Consider the following 17737-nt stretch of genomic DNA (forward strand, 5'->3'; position numbering starts at 1 on the left):
ATTCCAAATAATCTCCTTTGCTAATACTCAGAAACTACATGTAAGAGCATGCTGGATCCCTGCTTCATTGTACATTGTATGCTCATAGTCATAAGGGGGGGGACCCTTTAAGTTTGGCTTCTTCTCATCAGGAATCTTCAGCAAGAACAACACAAGTATAGCTGTAGTGTTAGTGTTATTTGACAACCAAAGTTTGCGTGGGTCAAAACACGGCAGTTTCAATACCAATCAATACCTTGCCAAAGAAACCGCCTGAGTGTTCATCCATAATTAATAAGCTACTTCACTTCTGGGACGGGAGTGTGATCGTGTGTCTTGGTGACTCCAAGCAGTCGTTCCTGTAACCATAACATACACTGCAGTGGCGTGAGACGAAGGCAAAGTGGGGGTAGATTCAGTTGGGACATATGCAATTGACTGACCAAATTGGTGTCACCTGACATTGTTCAGTAGTCGATTGCCCAACATTACGTGACTGAAGATTGATTGTCTGGGTTGGCACCTCGCCCCATCCCTGCAAGAGACAATCAGATTCACAAAGAGCCATTTTGTTGTGAAAACCAAGAATCAGCTGAAATTAGCTGTTCTTTCTGGACCATGAAGATGTCACCCGTGAGGTGTCAATATCTTGTTGTATCAGTTGCCATGGGAACATCAGACACATGTCTGTCTGTTCCCATGACAATAGTAGTAATAGACATCGCTATTATTGAGTGATTATGGACATTTCCCCTGTTTCATGTTTTTCTCTGGCAGGAGTTTTTTTGCTGGAAATGTCGTGCATGACTAAGTCTTGATTAATAATTCTTCAATGGGTAAAACAAAAGAAGATCTTTTTTTATCTTTGCAGCAATTGAAGCATCCAAATTTAGTAAATCTTATAGAAGTGTTCAGACGGAAGAAACGACTAAATCTTGTATTTGAATATGTAGATCATACGGTGCTAAACGAATTAGACAGATATACAAGAGGGTAAGTTTACACATGGAGTCAGTCAGTCATGTCAAAGGTTCCAAAAGATGTCTTCCACGACACTGCTCAGCAGATATAATAAGTCATGATCAACGACAGTTTATCTAGTGCCTATTTCACTATTTGTAATACATATCCTATTTTGGTATGATAAAACATAGGATTTTCTTTGCGTTTTAGGGTTCCTGAACTATTGACAAAAAGAATCATATGGCAAACAATACAGGCTGTGAAATTCTGCCACATGCACAATGTAAGTATCTACTCTCGTCCCACGCTGACTCTGCCCAGCCTACTGAGTACTGTTGCACACCATTTTAACATTGAATCTTTGATGCAATGCCTGTTGGTGTAGCTACATTTGTTAAAGCCTAACAAGTGTCAGAGGCACAAAATCAAGTATTTTTGTCAGTGATCAGTAGGTGGTCAAGTCAATTATGTTAGGAAAGCTGCACTAGGATGACGCCTGTTGGGGACCATCCAGCGATATTCAGTTTGGTTGGTAATCATCACCAGCTATAGAAAATCCTACTTTTGGTGATACCTGGATCTTCAAACTTATTGCGGGAATACTCGGCTAAAACCCTCACTATCATTATAGGGATCATTGATTTAGTGGTGAAATTAATTTGGGTTTTATGTGTGTTTGATTTTGCTCATCAGAGGAAGTGTCAGAGCCATGACAGGCTTCGATGGACACAAATTCCTGTGTAGCTATTCTGTTTAAATGAAATGAATTCCTCTTTCTCGTTTCAGTGTATACACAGAGACGTAAAGCCAGAAAATATTTTAATAACAAAAGCAGGAGTAGTAAAATTATGTGATTTTGGGTTTGCCCGACTTTTAAGTGAGTATAAACTTTTCGCGTGTTGGTAAACAATTATTTGTATTGTGTCATCATTGTCATTTTTCACTCAGTCTTGAATTGGGGAAACAGAATTTAAATTTTGCTGATTTGGCATCTTTCAATACAATCACCAGTCAGGCAGTGTCAAATGAAACTCTCTCTCTCCTTCAGTGTGATCACTCAAATGGTATCAAGTTCTCTCTTTTTCTTTGAGTCAAAACAATAAAAGTTAATGAATCCAAACCTAACCTGTGAAGTCAGGTGTTTACCGTAATCGTTTAGTTTTCCTCATGCAAGTGCTTTGTTTTCAAATAATGCGAAATACATATGTGGTCACAGTAATTTCTTGAACAAAATCATACATGGATAAAAAAAGTATTTTCACTGAGAAATGTTCAACTATTTTCTCACCCAGTGCTAACCCAGAGCTTATGAAATGTAATTATATGAAGTTACCACTGTGTATTTGGTATTTAAAAATGTATGCGAAACCAATAGTATTTTGAATAATGGTTGTGCAGTGTTTATAGTTTAAGCTTTGGACAGCATGATACCAGCCAGGGGTGTATGAAGAAGTGTTTGTAGGCCTAATATATAGGTTAGCTAACAATTTTTAGAAAGAGTTCAATCGTCGTGTTTATTCTGATCTAAGATAGTCAAAGTAAAAAAAGTTGTTCAAAATCTGTTTGTGCAATATCCCAGGTAGTACGATGTATAAAGCTTTGAAAATTGAAGAGGAGGTGTTTTTAGTATGCTTAGAATAGGCCTGATTTGTCCCCCAGCGGGCTGTGTGAAAAGACAGTGGGGCATGGCGATAAAGCTATTATTGGTAATAAAAGAATTGGAATGGTGACGATAATAAAGCTAAATTCACAATATTTTGGTGGACAGCTTTACCTCAAGATTTATGTAGTAGCACATTTACTGGCACAGCTGTCGGTTGATAAAATTCTAAATTGGTCATTCTATTCTGTTGGAGGCATTGAATACCTTTGAGGTTCAAGAATCCTGAAAAGGTGACAGTTGGTGTGAAAGACTGCAAAATATATCGCCACTGACAAATCAAAAATGCTTGTCCAAAAAGGGAATTTTTCATCCTTTGTAAAGACTTCTACAGTCGATCATTCATCATTCTTAATCTCAGTTCACACAATACAAATTCATATGTTTAAATAAATATTTTTAAAGGAAATATTGAAATTTGAAAGCTGATCGAAATGCTTTATCTATTCAGTCATAATGTAAGTTATTGCCAGGCAAGAAAATGATGATGAAAATTGACAATAAATTGTAGTTTTAGTTGGTCGATGTCAACGGATTCCTGGCAACTCTATTTTGTTATTGGTATAAATCACTCCATCCTGCATTATTGATCAGCAAAAATGTGATGCTTACGGCTGAGCCATTTATAATCAGTATCGATTTGGTTTAATATTACATGTTATCAATATGGAGTGGTAAAAAGAAGATTCAGACCCGCAGGCTTACAATAGGCCTATAGGTTAGCATCGCAACTCTCAGTTTAACACTTTGTTGACTGATTCTCTATTACATCCATAATTCAACCATTGTCATCAAAGACAACTAGTCTCCATTCAATTTCAAAGACGTCCTTGCTTGGTGTTGGAGAGTGACTTTTTGCTGGGCCCGCCCTCGCTAAAAATGAAATAGAAAACAGATGTACATGCAAGTTCAGTTGTCATGGGAATGTTAATGGGGAGTTACGAATCACGCTTTACTTTGGAGTCCCGTGGATCTTCTTTTTTTCCCCTGTTTTGCACGACAGTGAGAGTTATGTATAATTATGGACATGTTGTTTATATGTGAGGCCCAAACTCGTAAATAAGAAATACCCATTACAGATTCCTGGGCACTTTGAGTTCAGTTAGAGTATACCAGGTATAGGCACGCGGTTATTATAATTCAGCTCGTAATTTGGATGAAAAAGGCATGATTCAGTTGTTGCACACCCTTGTGACAGTGAGACATCGACCCAAAAATAACAGAAAATTACTTGAACTTTATTGGTCAAGTTGACGTTGAGTCCGAGTATGGTACATGTATTTCAGAATTTCAACCATGAGCATCCTGCAGTTATGAAAATATCATTTTGGTGGATACTTCGGCCTACTCAGTTCAGACTCCAAACTGTGAGTTGTGTATATGACAACATGGAATAAGTATTGAGGCTCCACGCAGCTCTAATGTCCATGTTTCGTATTGTCCTTAGGCAACAGGTCATTGCAAATAACTCGTCCTTGGCAACCAGTTATGATAAAATATTGACTTTCCTTTGGGTCCAAACAAAAAGAGAGGGTTATACTATGAGTATAGTGTACCGGCACTCATTATGATAGATTCACAAATATGCTCTCAGGCATGTGCGCCTTGCAAATATGGACTATTAGTGTATTTACATTCGAGCTTGATTAGAATATTCTAAGAATGAATCGTGGTTGAACTGTAGGACTATAGCCTGTAGGAATTATGATCTAAAACATCGTCTGGTATGCCTAATCCAGTGAATTATCATACTCTTCGCTATTTCATTGTATTTTGGGTGAAGAGAACAAAATAATCTGTGTGTTTGGAAACAGCAGAAATAGTGGGAAAACCAACGATATGATACCGGTGTATCGTAGTGTGGTAAAAGTTGGTGTACCACAAATTTCTGCAATTGCTGAGTGCAGCCTAATGTTTATAAAGCTCTACCTGGTCGTGAGAGCAAATGAAACCAATTGGCAAATAAACCAAGTGTCTCGGCCCTGATTGCTCACATGCCAGTTTATATTTGACGCTGATTGATTGGCATGACTGTGATGCGTGACTGATGCATTTTTGTCGGCAATGCAACTCGCAATTTCAATTAATATTGATATTTTAAAAAACACATCTGCAGAAAAGCTTGCAACATCATGGAATCTATGATAACAGCGTTGGGCCATTCTGGCGCCAGTAGGCTAGCTTTGACAACATGGATGATGAATCCTGCTCTCGCACATTAAACGTTCGCCGTTAATGACTTTTGAAATAATCCCGGACAGCCAGGACTTTGGTTCCTATGTGAGAACCAACAAACAATACAAGGTTTCCCCCTCATAGTCTCAAAACAAATAATTTAACTATTTTCATTTTTATTTCCTTGGCAACAAAGTACATTACATTTTCATTATAGTTGATTTCATTATTTTGATTGACCCATGCATTTTGAATCGGTGTGTAAACTGCTTGGTACATGACAGTTGTTAAAATGATTTGGCATCATTTTTCAGTGCCATATTTGTGATTCATTACAGATTCTCTCTGTGATTCTCTCTGTGATTCTCTCTGTGATTCTCTCTGTGATTCTCTCTGTGATTCTCTCTGTAACTACAAAATGATGAGGCATTGTTTCGCTTGTGTCTTTCAGCTGGTCCCGGGGATGAGTACACAGACTATGTGGCAACACGGTGGTACCGGGCGCCTGAGTTGCTTGTCGGAGACACGCAATACGGACCGCCAGTTGACATTTGGGCAATAGGTTGTGTGTTGGCCGAGTTATTCACAGGACAGGCGCTGTGGCCGGGAAGATCTGATGTGGACCAACTCTACCTCATTAAGAAGACGTTAGGTAAATTCTCATGAACAAAACCAGCACCTAACTCAAAGAAGAAAAACATTTCGTGACCTGTTATTTCATCCTCTTCATCAGTTGTGGCCTCTGGAGCCCCCAGGGTCTTCGCCTCTTGTTCAACGAAAAAATGCCCTCTTTTTTTGGGCTGATTATGAAAATTCCGTTTTTCCAGTCAGGAATTTGTATGTTCTGTGATAACTATGAAATTGAAATGCCTTCAAAAAGATTTAGGTTTATGGTGTGATTTCCTTGTTGACAAAAGCATTTTCCTTGTTTTGAATCTTAATCATTGTATATTCTCTTCCAGGTGATCTGCTTCCTCGGCATAAGGATGTATTTACACAGAATTCATTTTTTCAAGGATTAGTCGTTCCAGAAACTGGAATTTTGGTAAGTATCAGCTCATAACAACATTGAGTTAACAGATGGCAACTGTATAACCGATTCATTGTATTGGACGAGGAAACTTAAGCCCGTTACACACGAGGGACTTCTCACCAACTTAGTTGGTTTTAAAATTAAGAACAGGTGCACAGGTGACTGGAAGTTGAGAGTCGTTCACCCACTCACACGAAAGACATAATCCCAGCAATATTTAGGTCCTGCACTATATTTAGTCTATAAAGATAAAGAGTCAAAATATGGCCCAACTATGTTGTTGACTGAATCACACGGGGAAATTTCTACCCCACACTCCTTATATAAACAAAAAAATCCTTATATAAACAAAAGATGTCGTTGAGAAATAGAACAAGTCGGTAGTGCAGCCAGCAACTCCAACCAGTCGGGCAAAGTATTAGTTACCTGGTCTGGATTCCTGTTATGAATTAAAATTCCAACTAAGTTGGTGAGAAGTCCCTCGTGTGTAACGGGCTTTACACTGTCAGAGATGACACCTCTGTCAAATGACAATGTTGTCACACTGTGGGGGGGGGGGGTTATTGTTAATCTGAGATCGGTACTGACAGGTCAGCAAAGTTTGCTATACATGTAGATTGCCTATTGCCTACACAGAACTAAACTCTTCAAAGAATTCCCCAGCATACCTAGGATTTAACAATGTTTTTAAATGCTTTATTTGTTCATGGACAAGCAGTTATTATGATATTATATTAGTATTGAGCCTATTCTTAGTGTTAACATGAATGTGGATAAATTTGTGTATAATGGGCCCCATGGGAATGAGGATTAGGCCTTGTTATTGGCCCCTTTGATCTTTCTCCACCTTTAGTGATGACGGCTCTTCTCTCAAATTAGCTGTCACTGGTCACCACATACTGGAATCTCTCTGGTTTTACTCTTAAAGGACAGCTTTTTCAAGGCCCAACGGTGTCTGTGTTAGTTTGGGTTCTGTAATAAACATTATCGGATAGTTTGGTATCTGTTTTGTTGACCATCAATGATGCCGCAGGCTAATGGCGGCTCCTCCCCTCCTCATCACCATGGGCCAGCTCCACCATTAAAATGACATGGTTTGAATAATTCATTTGGTGTAATATTTGCGTAGTTGCAAGTCACTGCCTCAAGGCCGTCCTGGAGAGAATAACATATTGTTAACTCCACCCATCTCCTGAGGGATAAACAGTACAAGTTAATCATGAAACCAGATTGTAAATAGAAGTTTTTGATAAATGTTTAATCATCTCTTGGTCACTTTGTCTATCCATTATTTGTGTTTGCGTAGTCATTTTCTCCAACGTTGTCTATTATTCATTACTCAAATGAGGGGAATTCAAAGTATTGATATTTTCATGTAACATACATGGCCAAAATGTATCACTGGGTTATGTTAGTCCCGACTACCTCATACCTCATAGGTTTTCTCAAGACCTCTTATAACAGGTGTCTCAAATGACATGGGGCCTGATTGTTTATGATAAAATCTCATTCTTAGAGTGACCAGCACAAAACATGGGTTTGACATAAGCCTCATCGAAGCATTATTTGACATCCAAGTTCAAAGACTATTGAATATACTCAGTAGTTCAGAAAGGTGAGAGATGTCATCTGTGGAACCCGTTAGTTCAAGTTACTAGAAGGCACGCTGTTTGCTATAGCTATCGTGGTAATCAATAAAATTGATGCTATATAAATCAGTATGATTAGCATTGGACCTCTGCTGTGTCTGGCACGCAGCCATGCCAACTATGAAACAACATCTTCATAATTCGGTTGCGGCATATTTGATTTTGAACGCTTCAAACTCGAGCGTGTGTCTGTTGTGAGTTGTTTGGGATTGCCATGGAATACTACAGTATTACTCCCTCACCCGCCGCAAATAAACAACAATATATACACAGGGTGACAATAGGCAGGTTGGAGCCAGCTATATTATTGCTGTGTTTATTTTTCTTGCTAATAAAACATTGTTTAAAGCTTCTGGTGGAAATCCAAGCATGCCATGCAAGTTTCTTAGTCTCGTTTAGAGCACAGGAATAATATGGCCAATATGTTGTATTTTTCTTCATTTGTCTTGCTTACTGTTATGATCACGTATAAATTTTTTAAGCCCAAAGGGAAACAGTGCAGTATTTGTAAGGCTATGTTATTGTCAGGAAAAGGGTCTTTAGAGGTGAATGTAAGACATTGCCCTTTTTGAATATACGAAAAAAGTATCTTGATAAGAAGAGCACATTCAATCTGCCAGTGACAACTGTGTACCCAACACTTAACTTGACAATGAGTAAAATTCCGAGCCTGTCCGAAATATTGTTTTTAGGCACTTTAAATTTAGATTTCTCCTCTAATCCATCTTGACCTCTGTTAGTATTTGTGCAATCTTATAAACCTAACATTCTTAACATAAAATGCTTTGTAAGGATTCTCTTGTAGTCTTGTAAGACTCAGACTACTTGAGTAAAAAATACTTGTGGAATGGCAGACTTAAAAAGCCTCAGTCTGTTCTCAAAGCGTAACAAATGATACTTTGGTCCCATCAAATTGAATATTTTGAATATTTTTGATACATAAGACATGTCAGATAATGTTATTCTTTATATTTCATGTGCATTTCTATGACATCGCAGAAAAGCCACATTCAATATTCTGTTGAATTATAGATAATAGCTCTGACAGCCAGCCCTCCATTACATCGGAAATATATAGACCACAAGGCCCGCCCTGAGGTAGTCGGTGTGATAAATTACAAATAACCTTTGTGTGGCAGTGTTTATCTCCTTTGACCAAGTGGTTTTTCGGTCCCTTTCATTTTGTGCAATGTGGGATTAAACAGGTTGTCCCCTACTTTAGATGAAACTCTTTACCTGCTAGTGTTCAGGATACCGGTATGGGGCCTAGTTCTGAATTCATGGGATTGAAGAAAACCAATTATGCACCACTAAATTCACCCGTGGATAAGCGTTTGATTGTGTTTTGGAAACAGGCCTAGCATTTACAAACATTGCCTCTTACAGAAACTTAATCATACATGTACCATTCACTTTTAATGGAGCGTGGTCCACACTACATGTTTGTGCTGTACAGTTTGTGGGATTCCACTTTGAAAACAACAATGGAGATTGAATACTTGTTGTAGACTATGGACGTACAGATTTAACCATGTTGATTTGTGTAACTAAACAGCTGTTGTAGGCCTGGTTTATGTCCCTTTGCTCTCAATGGGTCCGGTCCTTGTTTAACCATTTGACCCCAGAATGAGTAAACTATGTTTAATTTGGTGAAAAGTCTGCATTGACAGTTCCCTCCAGAAAGGAAATGATAAGGAGATCAGTTTCATTTGAACACACTCTAAATTTCATGACTTGTCATATTAGAGGAAAGAGTTGACCAATGCCTTTGTCATTTTGGGTGGTCAGATAATGAAATAATCAGTGTCTGTCACAACAGCCTGTGACCCTCAACAATGAATAGTGAATAGGCCGACTTTTAGTACTGACCAAGTTTGTTCAGGATGTGAAAGCTGTAGTGTTTTTTGGACATTGTTTTACCATAAATTAAAACTACATGTAGTTGAGATTGTGTCAAGTAACTTATGTCAAATTATAAATGATTAACATGTAATGACAGTTTAATGTGTCGAATCTTCTCCAGTACCACTACCTGTTGTGATTATCTGACCTTTTTCAGGTGATTGGAATCAGTATTGTCCAAAGGTTCTCTTATCACAATCAATGTACTTTAATTTTTTTTCTGTGCGCTAGGAAATCAATATTGTTTTGGCTTCCAAAATCTAGGCCTCGCTTATATCAACCCATTTATCTGATCGTACTACAATACAAAGACGTTTGTTCGGGGGAAGGGAGGGGGGGGGGCTGTCCAAGGTGCAAACACAGCATTTGGTTTGCTGGTGATAAAGTCATCTTTTTAAGTAGCAGTCCCATGCGGAATTGTTGCTTGTGACTGTGTTTTTCTGCAGGTTTTTGCCGAATTTATTCACATATTTTCCTGACCTTATGGTAGCTTTTTTTTCTATTCGCAGGAACCGTTAGAAGAGAAGTTCCCAAATAGCTGTTCACAAGCCTTGAGTTTGTTGCAGGTGAGATTTCTGGTTTCGTACGCCGTCTGATTTCTGTGGCGTATCCAAGCAAGCGGTGCTCAAGCAGTGGCCCCAAAAGCAGTGGCCCCAATAGCAATTGGAGATGATCATTTTGGAATTGACCGTAAAGATAGGGCGCCTGGTGCTATTTCTCAGGGCCCCCCTCTTCTTCGGATGCCTCAATACTCATCATTTGACCTGTGGGGCAAAGAGAGGAAACTTGTTTTTGTTGTTTGTTGTTTGTTGTATAAACTTAAGTGGACTTCTGCTGGTAAGCTGATGAAGCAAATGCTCTGTTCAGTCAGGTCTCAAGCTTATTTATGAAGCACACAGCAAAAGATTTTAGAGTAAATTCTTTACAATTGTTTTCAGGGCTGCTTTGCGATGGATCCAGCGCAGCGGTTGACCTGTGATGACCTTCTTGCCCATCCCTACTTCGATCAGGTATCTTGTGATACTTTTGACAAAGGAGAAGAACAGAAAGTCAGACGAAGCAGAGAGCCGGCCACGAAGAAACGTGACCAGAATTCCAGAGTAGGAGTAAGTTGATACTGGTTAATATAAACCACTCGGGAAGAGTGCTCATTTACAGTATGCGCGAATTTGAGCTCATTTGGATTCATTTATCTTGTCACTCACTTGTTGTGATATAAGACAGATCTGTTTAATGAACAGCAATATACCAACTGAACTATTGCTACATCACATTTGCAATTGTGTACCAGATACATAATGAGACCATGAATGAGAGATCTTCCATGCTGATATCAACCACCGATTGACATCAGTTGCATCTCTTGTTGATTCATCCACTTCCGTTTCAGAATAACAGTTTACCAACGCTGACGGGTAACCATCCAGCGTCGATGAATAACCATGTGACTTCTACCTCGCCCCCGCCCTGCACCACCAAGTATCAGCCGCAAAGCAAACCTAAACCAGCCCAGCATACTCACCTGCCCAACATATGACTTTTCGGCCAAGGGGTTTTGCGTCATGAAGGAAGTTTCCTCGACTCAAAGTGACCAGGATCCTGGTGGCCGCACAGAAATCATTTTCAGGGAGCAATAGAATTGTGTGAAACTATTTTTGCTTTGATTTTTAACACAAAACTTTTATAACTTTGGTCCATTTCTCTAGGAAATTTGCTGCAATCTGTTTCTACTTTTTACATGCTTTGCCAATTTCAGATATGTTAAAGTCTAACAGAAGTTTATGGAAATCGATGTACTATTATTTACACTGTATAAGATGAAATGTACAGCATATTGCAGCAAATTTGTCTTGAAATGGATTGCTAAGCTGTGTGATAATAATAAACTGGCAACTCTGCCACTTGTCTCTACATAATCAGTGTTCAGCTGTTGCAGCCAGAAGCAGGCAGCCCAACCACAGATTGTTTGCAAGCTTTTTCACGCCATGCATCACACACAGATAGACTCCTGCAAACGCACCCTAACAACTAGTCTTCTCATTGCTGGGAAACAAACCAACTTAGATCAGCTAGGACTTGGCAGTTGGTGCCTTGAGTTCAAGTCACCGGGGTATCGATGACTTCTTTCAGAGGAGGATCTGCACTGCCTTGGGAGAAGTTCGAATTACCAGCAATGAAAGGGCGAAGTTCTTTCTGCTTTATGTTAGATCAGAGCTTGTCATTACTGTAAAGTTGTGATGGAAGAGACTACAGACACTGTCAGATAAGCTGGTTTTGTTCATCCAACCAGCAAATTTACCATGAGAGGTTCGATCGACGATGATGGACACAAAAAGGCGCTCAGATATCAAAACTCAAATAGCAATTTGACTATTTTATCCTCTGCTTTAAATGGAGAAGAAAGTGATGATGGTGATGATGATGATGATGATGAAGAAACCTCAGGGTAACTTTTGGATGGATGACAGATAGAGATCAGTCTCAACTCAAGTGTGCAGTTTCCACTCAGTAGGAAGCTGTAGGTCATTTTCACCAGGGGATCTTTGTAAAGTTTTGATGGTTATTCACCTCAGCTTGCCAGAAGTATCTGTTGATTATTGTATTTGAATGTATGGTGTATTCCAGCAAACTTGAGTTGAACTGGTATGGGATTGATGATCTGGTGAATGTAGTCATCTTAAAGCTGATGCATTTGTTTATTTGTTTCTTGTCAGTAGTCAGCGAGTGTGATTTGAGTGGCAACATCGATACACATATTTAATGTAGATAGATATGGGTCATTTGGTTTTCTCACTGGATTGAAGACTGAGTCTGGTTGATTCCAGTTATTCCCTGCTTGATGGTAAGTCTGCGTCAGTTTGAAGTATCCACAGTAATTATTGAAGAAATAATTCATTGAGAGCGCTTTTTACCTGAATTTCCATTAATGGAAAGAAAGTGACTTTGCTCCTAGTCAGTTCAGTGAGAATTACCAAGTGATGTGTATAGTTTTTTCCCAGTGTTTTTAAAGATGTTACATATGATAATGTTATTTTCAGGATTATATGAGTAGGTTTTACACACGGATGGTAACTCCTTGAAGGTCCATTTGAGTTGTAATGGACGAATCTGTTGAATATGTTGAATGTAATTTAATTGTTATGATATGAAACATACTTAAGGGAAGTGTTGTACAGGATACAGTAAGGCATATAACATATAACTAGTGTGTGTAAATAAAGATTTAGTATTTAATTTTTTCATGTTTGTGATGATGATTACAGTTTGGGAATCTCTAGGCCTAGACTCAGGCACCAGCTTAACCCTCTCTCCTCCCATTCGGAGTGCACTCGCTTTGCCGTATTTTTTAGCTGTGTTTCTAACAAATTAATAAATCTGTTGCCCCAGAAATGATTTTTGGCCACGGTCATGTCACATGATGTACGATCATTCAGTCGAAGCTTCCATCTGCAATTAATACAAAAAATGTCACATTAACAAGACAACATTTACATAAAACACAACATAGTCAACGACGACTCCTTGATTATCATTTTATTCATAAAAGATTAAGATTTCTGCATTCAGTGCCTTAGTTCAGGTATCTGCAATCAGCAATGTGTATTCTGAGTTCTGCATTGATGAACCATGAGTATTTATTGTCATTTTCATAGCATCGATCATGTACAGGTTATAATTTTGACATGAGGGAGAAAAATCTGGGAGAAAAAAACGGGAATCTACCAATGTACTTGATCTGTTCGAATTCATTATTGTAAATATGTGTTAACTGATCATATTTCATTGTGCATTTTGGATTGAAGTGTCTCCTGTTTTGCCTTCATGAAGGCAGATTATTCACAACTGCATAGTGTCAGCACGATATTATAACCTACGTTCTGAAATTTGTCATTTGCCTCGACACTTTCATTTATTGTATGAAAACGTCCCGGGAATTTCAGGCAAATTTAGTATGGAACGGAAATAGACCTCCATTGTTGTAAGTGTTGTTTGAAATTGAAATGCTTGGAGCTCGTGGTCTGCAGAGCTTTCGGTCTGATTTTAAATGTATATTGTGTACTGTCCTCACTGAATTCTTCAAGAAAATGGTAATGAAATGTTATTTGGGAGTTTTCAGATTTTGATGTTCAAGTTGAAATTGCACGCATTAGCAAAATTTGAATGAGTCAATAGAACTTAAAAGTGATTTCCTTCAAAAAGTCATGGTAATTACTTCAAAAAGTCATGGTAATTACTTCAAAAAGTAATGTTAATTACTTCAAAAATTCATGGTAACTACTTCAAAAAGTAATGGTAATTACTTCAAAAAGTATTGGTAATTACTTCAAAAAGTAATGGTAATTACTTCAAAAAGTCATGGTAATTACTTCAAAAAGTCATGGTAATTACTTCAAATGTAACACAGAATGCAACGTTGGATCATGTTTGGCTTTCTAATTTGTTGTTGATGTGTTGAGTTTTGACCAGGTTCTTCATCAGGAGAAAGTGGCGAGTTGAAACGTTATCTATATCAGGGATTTTGCCAAAATGTGTGTGACCTTGGCCGTTTTGGATTCTAGCTATCAATACTCAAAGTTAATCCTTAAAAAGCTGACCGTAATTCTAAACAACACGTCTTAAAACATTACAAATTTGATTCTTCATTGAATTTGTTGAACATTGTCTTGGCAGAATTACCTTCAGTTTTTCGAGGGTCAATAACACAAATTGCAGGGGATTTTTAAAATGTTTGTGTAAACATGAAAGTTTGTGATTGAGTCTCACAAGTGTAGCTTTCATTGTCATCTGATGTAGGTCTTAGTGACTGGCGTTAAATTATAGTTTGGAGAACTTCTAAAAGTTGCTCAGCTCATGAAGATGAAGTGACACCAAACTGAATCAATGGCAGAAGTCTGTTACTTTTCTGATTTCGATTGGCAACCCTCCTAAATATGGCTACTCATTCCATGGCTGAGGGGCTAAGCTATATTATCAATTCATGGGGCAAAGTCGGTTATAAATTTGAATGAAGAGCTATAATGCTTCCCCAACCATAGCCATCTCTGCATTGTACCCTGGATTGAGAAATGAGAATAATAAGTAACTGAGTGTTGGGACTTGCCTTAGAAATGAGAATAAGTAACCAACTTTTCTCATGGTGTCCAGTTTGAAAACATATTCTGGCGTTAGATAAACAAGATGTGTCAGTTTGCAGATATTTTGATTTGTATAAACAGGCACCTTCGTCTGCACAGTCATATAGGTGTTGTTAGCTGTTACTTGTGTTAAACTATTCTAGTGTTATCTGCAGTTCATGCTACGGTATTTTTCACCTGACATTCAGTCGGCGCAAGTGTATAATTGTATCAGCGTTAATAAATACGCCCTTGAGGACTTTCAATCGGCACCGGGGTCAGCAGAAGTTCAAACAAAACCTCCAACCCCATGCGCGTGAATAAGTATCCCTTGGTTACCGGATTATCTGGCGAGCGTAATGTGAAATGGATGAGGTGGAGTATAGTCCATCTAATTTATAGTCTTCATTCACTGAAAACTTAATTCCTGTTTTCAATTATAGATTCAAAAGTCATAGCGTTAATCGTATGTATTTGTGACGGGCATTGTACTGAATCGTGAACAAATGTTAATTTAAATGGATATTTCCATCAATCTATTCTAAGCTGACTACTGGTTCATGTAGCTTCAATGTATATTTGATACTGGTGACTGTAGATCTGGCCATTGGACAGTTTCTTGCGCAACATTGTAAATATTTATCCTGCATATTCAATCAAGTTTAAACTGTCTAAATAAATGGTTAACATTCACAATAGATGTTGTCAATGTTCTAATTTTCAGATTAAGTGATTCTGTATGAGATTTTTAAGATATTTTTATGAAACTCACTGAATTTGCGAGGTTTGTAAACAGCACATTTTTGGACTTTGATTCAGATGTTGAGATGCTGATTTGAAAAAAGTTTAAAGAGCTATTTGTGGAATTCTAAGGCAATGTTATCTTGATCTTGAGAAGGAAATTGTTTTCAAGTTTGAAGTGATCAAATATTAACATTTTGAAGTCGGTTTTGGCATCTGAGTGGTTCCATTATTTGGATTGGGGGCATTAACTCATAGTCTGTCAGGATGTAATTTTTAAAGTTATAAATCTACTTGTAAAGATTTCATGTTTGATGTGCATATTTGAAATGGTGATTATTTGATATAAAATGTTATGAGTACAGTCTGCATTGTATATTTGACCAGTCACTTGTCAGTCACACCATTCTTAAAACACAACATCTTCAAGGTGAAGAGTTTGAAAATTTGGATTCGGAATTTTTTAATGAATTTGTGTGTGACATGAAGTGACAGATATGACTGTTTGTAATTCTGTTCCACCATAAATTGACCCAAGATTTCAGTCTGTTTTTCTGTGGAAAAACGCCAGCTTTCTTTGCTCTAGTTAGGGTGAGTGTTCCAAGTGTAACCTTGAACTTCATGGCTGTTGTTTTGAGATTTGGTGCATAGATGTTGTATGCGTCTCTTGGGCTGACTTTGGTGCCCACTCTCAGGAGAAGATGATGTTGACTCCTCGTCCAAACTGCATCTCTAAACTTGAGGTATTCTATTGCACATAAACAAAAACAATGGCCGACATCGACCTGCTATCACAGTTACTTTCGTAAAAAAAGTCTCGTCCAGAAAACTTTGTCATTGATTGCAAGTATTACTTTTCCGTTGTGTGTCTGTGAAAACATGGTCATTTTGTTGCGTAGATGTGAGGTGTCAAGTTGTGGGTGAAATTTCAAACATATGACATCAGGGTGCGCTTGTTCAAGCAAGTATACCTCGGAACTGGACATTAACTTTAACTTAAGTCTAATGGAGATAAAGCCAAGTTGAACTCATGTTTGTCACCAAACGTGTTTTGATCAACCGCGTCTTGATTGATTGGTTATGAGTTTAAAAATTTGAATTCGATGCACGGATGTTTCTTGAATCTCAGGATGTGTAGTAAACCTCGCTACCTCTCCTGGCCAGAGATTAAGAAAAAAGCTTTCACAAAAATAGGAAATTGTTTCAATTTAACGTCAGACTACGCATTATCGCTACCTCGTTGGAACGTCCAACGTATTATTACCAGTCATTGAGAATTGACATCATGACGTATTATGCCCAGAGTGGGAATAATATGTCTTCTGACATTTAATCCATCACATCCGTCCTTATTTATTACAATTATTGACGATATAAAGTTGGTCATTCGAAGTTTAAAATTTGTTTAAGAATTGTTTTTAGATTAAAAAAACCCATCTGTGATATGAACAACAGTGCCCTTGCATAACTGGGAATCTCTTGTCACAATAGGCCTCTGTGCAGCCAGGAAATTGAGGCTCTACTAAATTTGTTACTTATTTATCTGTTATGTTAATTGAGTTCAAATAGGTCAGTCTGTCATGATATTTTAATGGTAATAATGAGGATTGCCTGCATAATTTTGTATTTTTGATCTTGTTTACAATGATTGAATGGCTTAGAGCACACATGACGTACATCTAAGCTGACTTTAAATGGTCTTATGACACATGGTTTGCTCTAAGCCCTTCATTATACTTACCTCCACATCATATCTTTGGCCTTGTTTAAGATGCCTGTAAGTAGGAACACGTTCAAAATATAACCGCCCATCTGTTTCTAAATGGTCACCCCCTGAGTTGAAATAATCGTCGATGTGTGGATTGTGTTTTATATCCGTGTGACCCAGTCTGTCTACCATGACATTATATGTTGACTATGTGTATCATTAATGTCGCCTCGAGTTTGCAGAATTCATATTTAATTTTCCTCTAAAACTGTTAGTCAGTCCCTAAGTAAACGTCATGCCTATTCTCTTAAAGGGGATGTATAGGCAGGAGCCAGGTCAGATTAAGTTACATGAAGTTGCCAATAGGGGTCACTCGGCTGTCAGTACAGCGAATCTATTTACGCGTGTACAAGGATATGCTGATTTGTTTCTACCGTACATGAAACTCTGCTAACTCAGGTGAACTTTATAAGTGTTGAAGTGACCTTGTGTATTCTTTATCCTCGTCTGGACACAATGCTACAGGACGTCACAGAAGAAATGCTCGAGTATGAATTATATCAACAGCGTTTCTTCTGTAACGTCTGTTCTCAACAGCATGCTATTGCTATATCACTATTTGTTGGGTCATTTACGATTGTAAAAACTTGTATATAAACATTAGTTCACAATATATCCTAAGCTTTAGTTACTTATTTTGAATTATCATTTGAATTTGCCAAACATGATTTGAAGCAAAGGGGTTGTATGTGTTGCTACTGTACTGTAATGTTGTATATGAATCATTGAAGAACATTAAATTCATGTTAGAAA

The 17737-nt window shown here is 37.9% G+C and overlaps 1 protein-coding gene across 4 annotated transcripts in view; it reads left to right on the plus strand.

The window, feature by feature from the left end:
• Positions 1-17737, plus strand: part of LOC135484512 (cyclin-dependent kinase-like 1) — a 30768-nt gene extending 13031 nt beyond the window's left edge. For all 4 annotated transcript variants that reach the window (XM_064766071.1, XM_064766073.1, XM_064766072.1 and 1 more), the window contains 8 exons: positions 851-972; positions 1153-1225; positions 1729-1819; positions 5229-5429; positions 5740-5822; positions 9871-9927; positions 10300-10467; positions 10752-17737. In XM_064766071.1, coding sequence (XP_064622141.1) covers positions 851-972; positions 1153-1225; positions 1729-1819; positions 5229-5429; positions 5740-5822; positions 9871-9927; positions 10300-10467; positions 10752-10898 — 942 coding nt within the window. In that variant the 3' untranslated portion in view covers positions 10899-17737. The remainder of the gene's footprint in view (positions 1-850; positions 973-1152; positions 1226-1728; positions 1820-5228; positions 5430-5739; positions 5823-9870; positions 9928-10299; positions 10468-10751) is intronic.

Source organism: Lineus longissimus, chromosome 3 (genome assembly GCF_910592395.1).
Source record: "Lineus longissimus chromosome 3, tnLinLong1.2, whole genome shotgun sequence".
NCBI lineage: Eukaryota > Metazoa > Nemertea > Pilidiophora > Heteronemertea > Lineidae > Lineus > Lineus longissimus.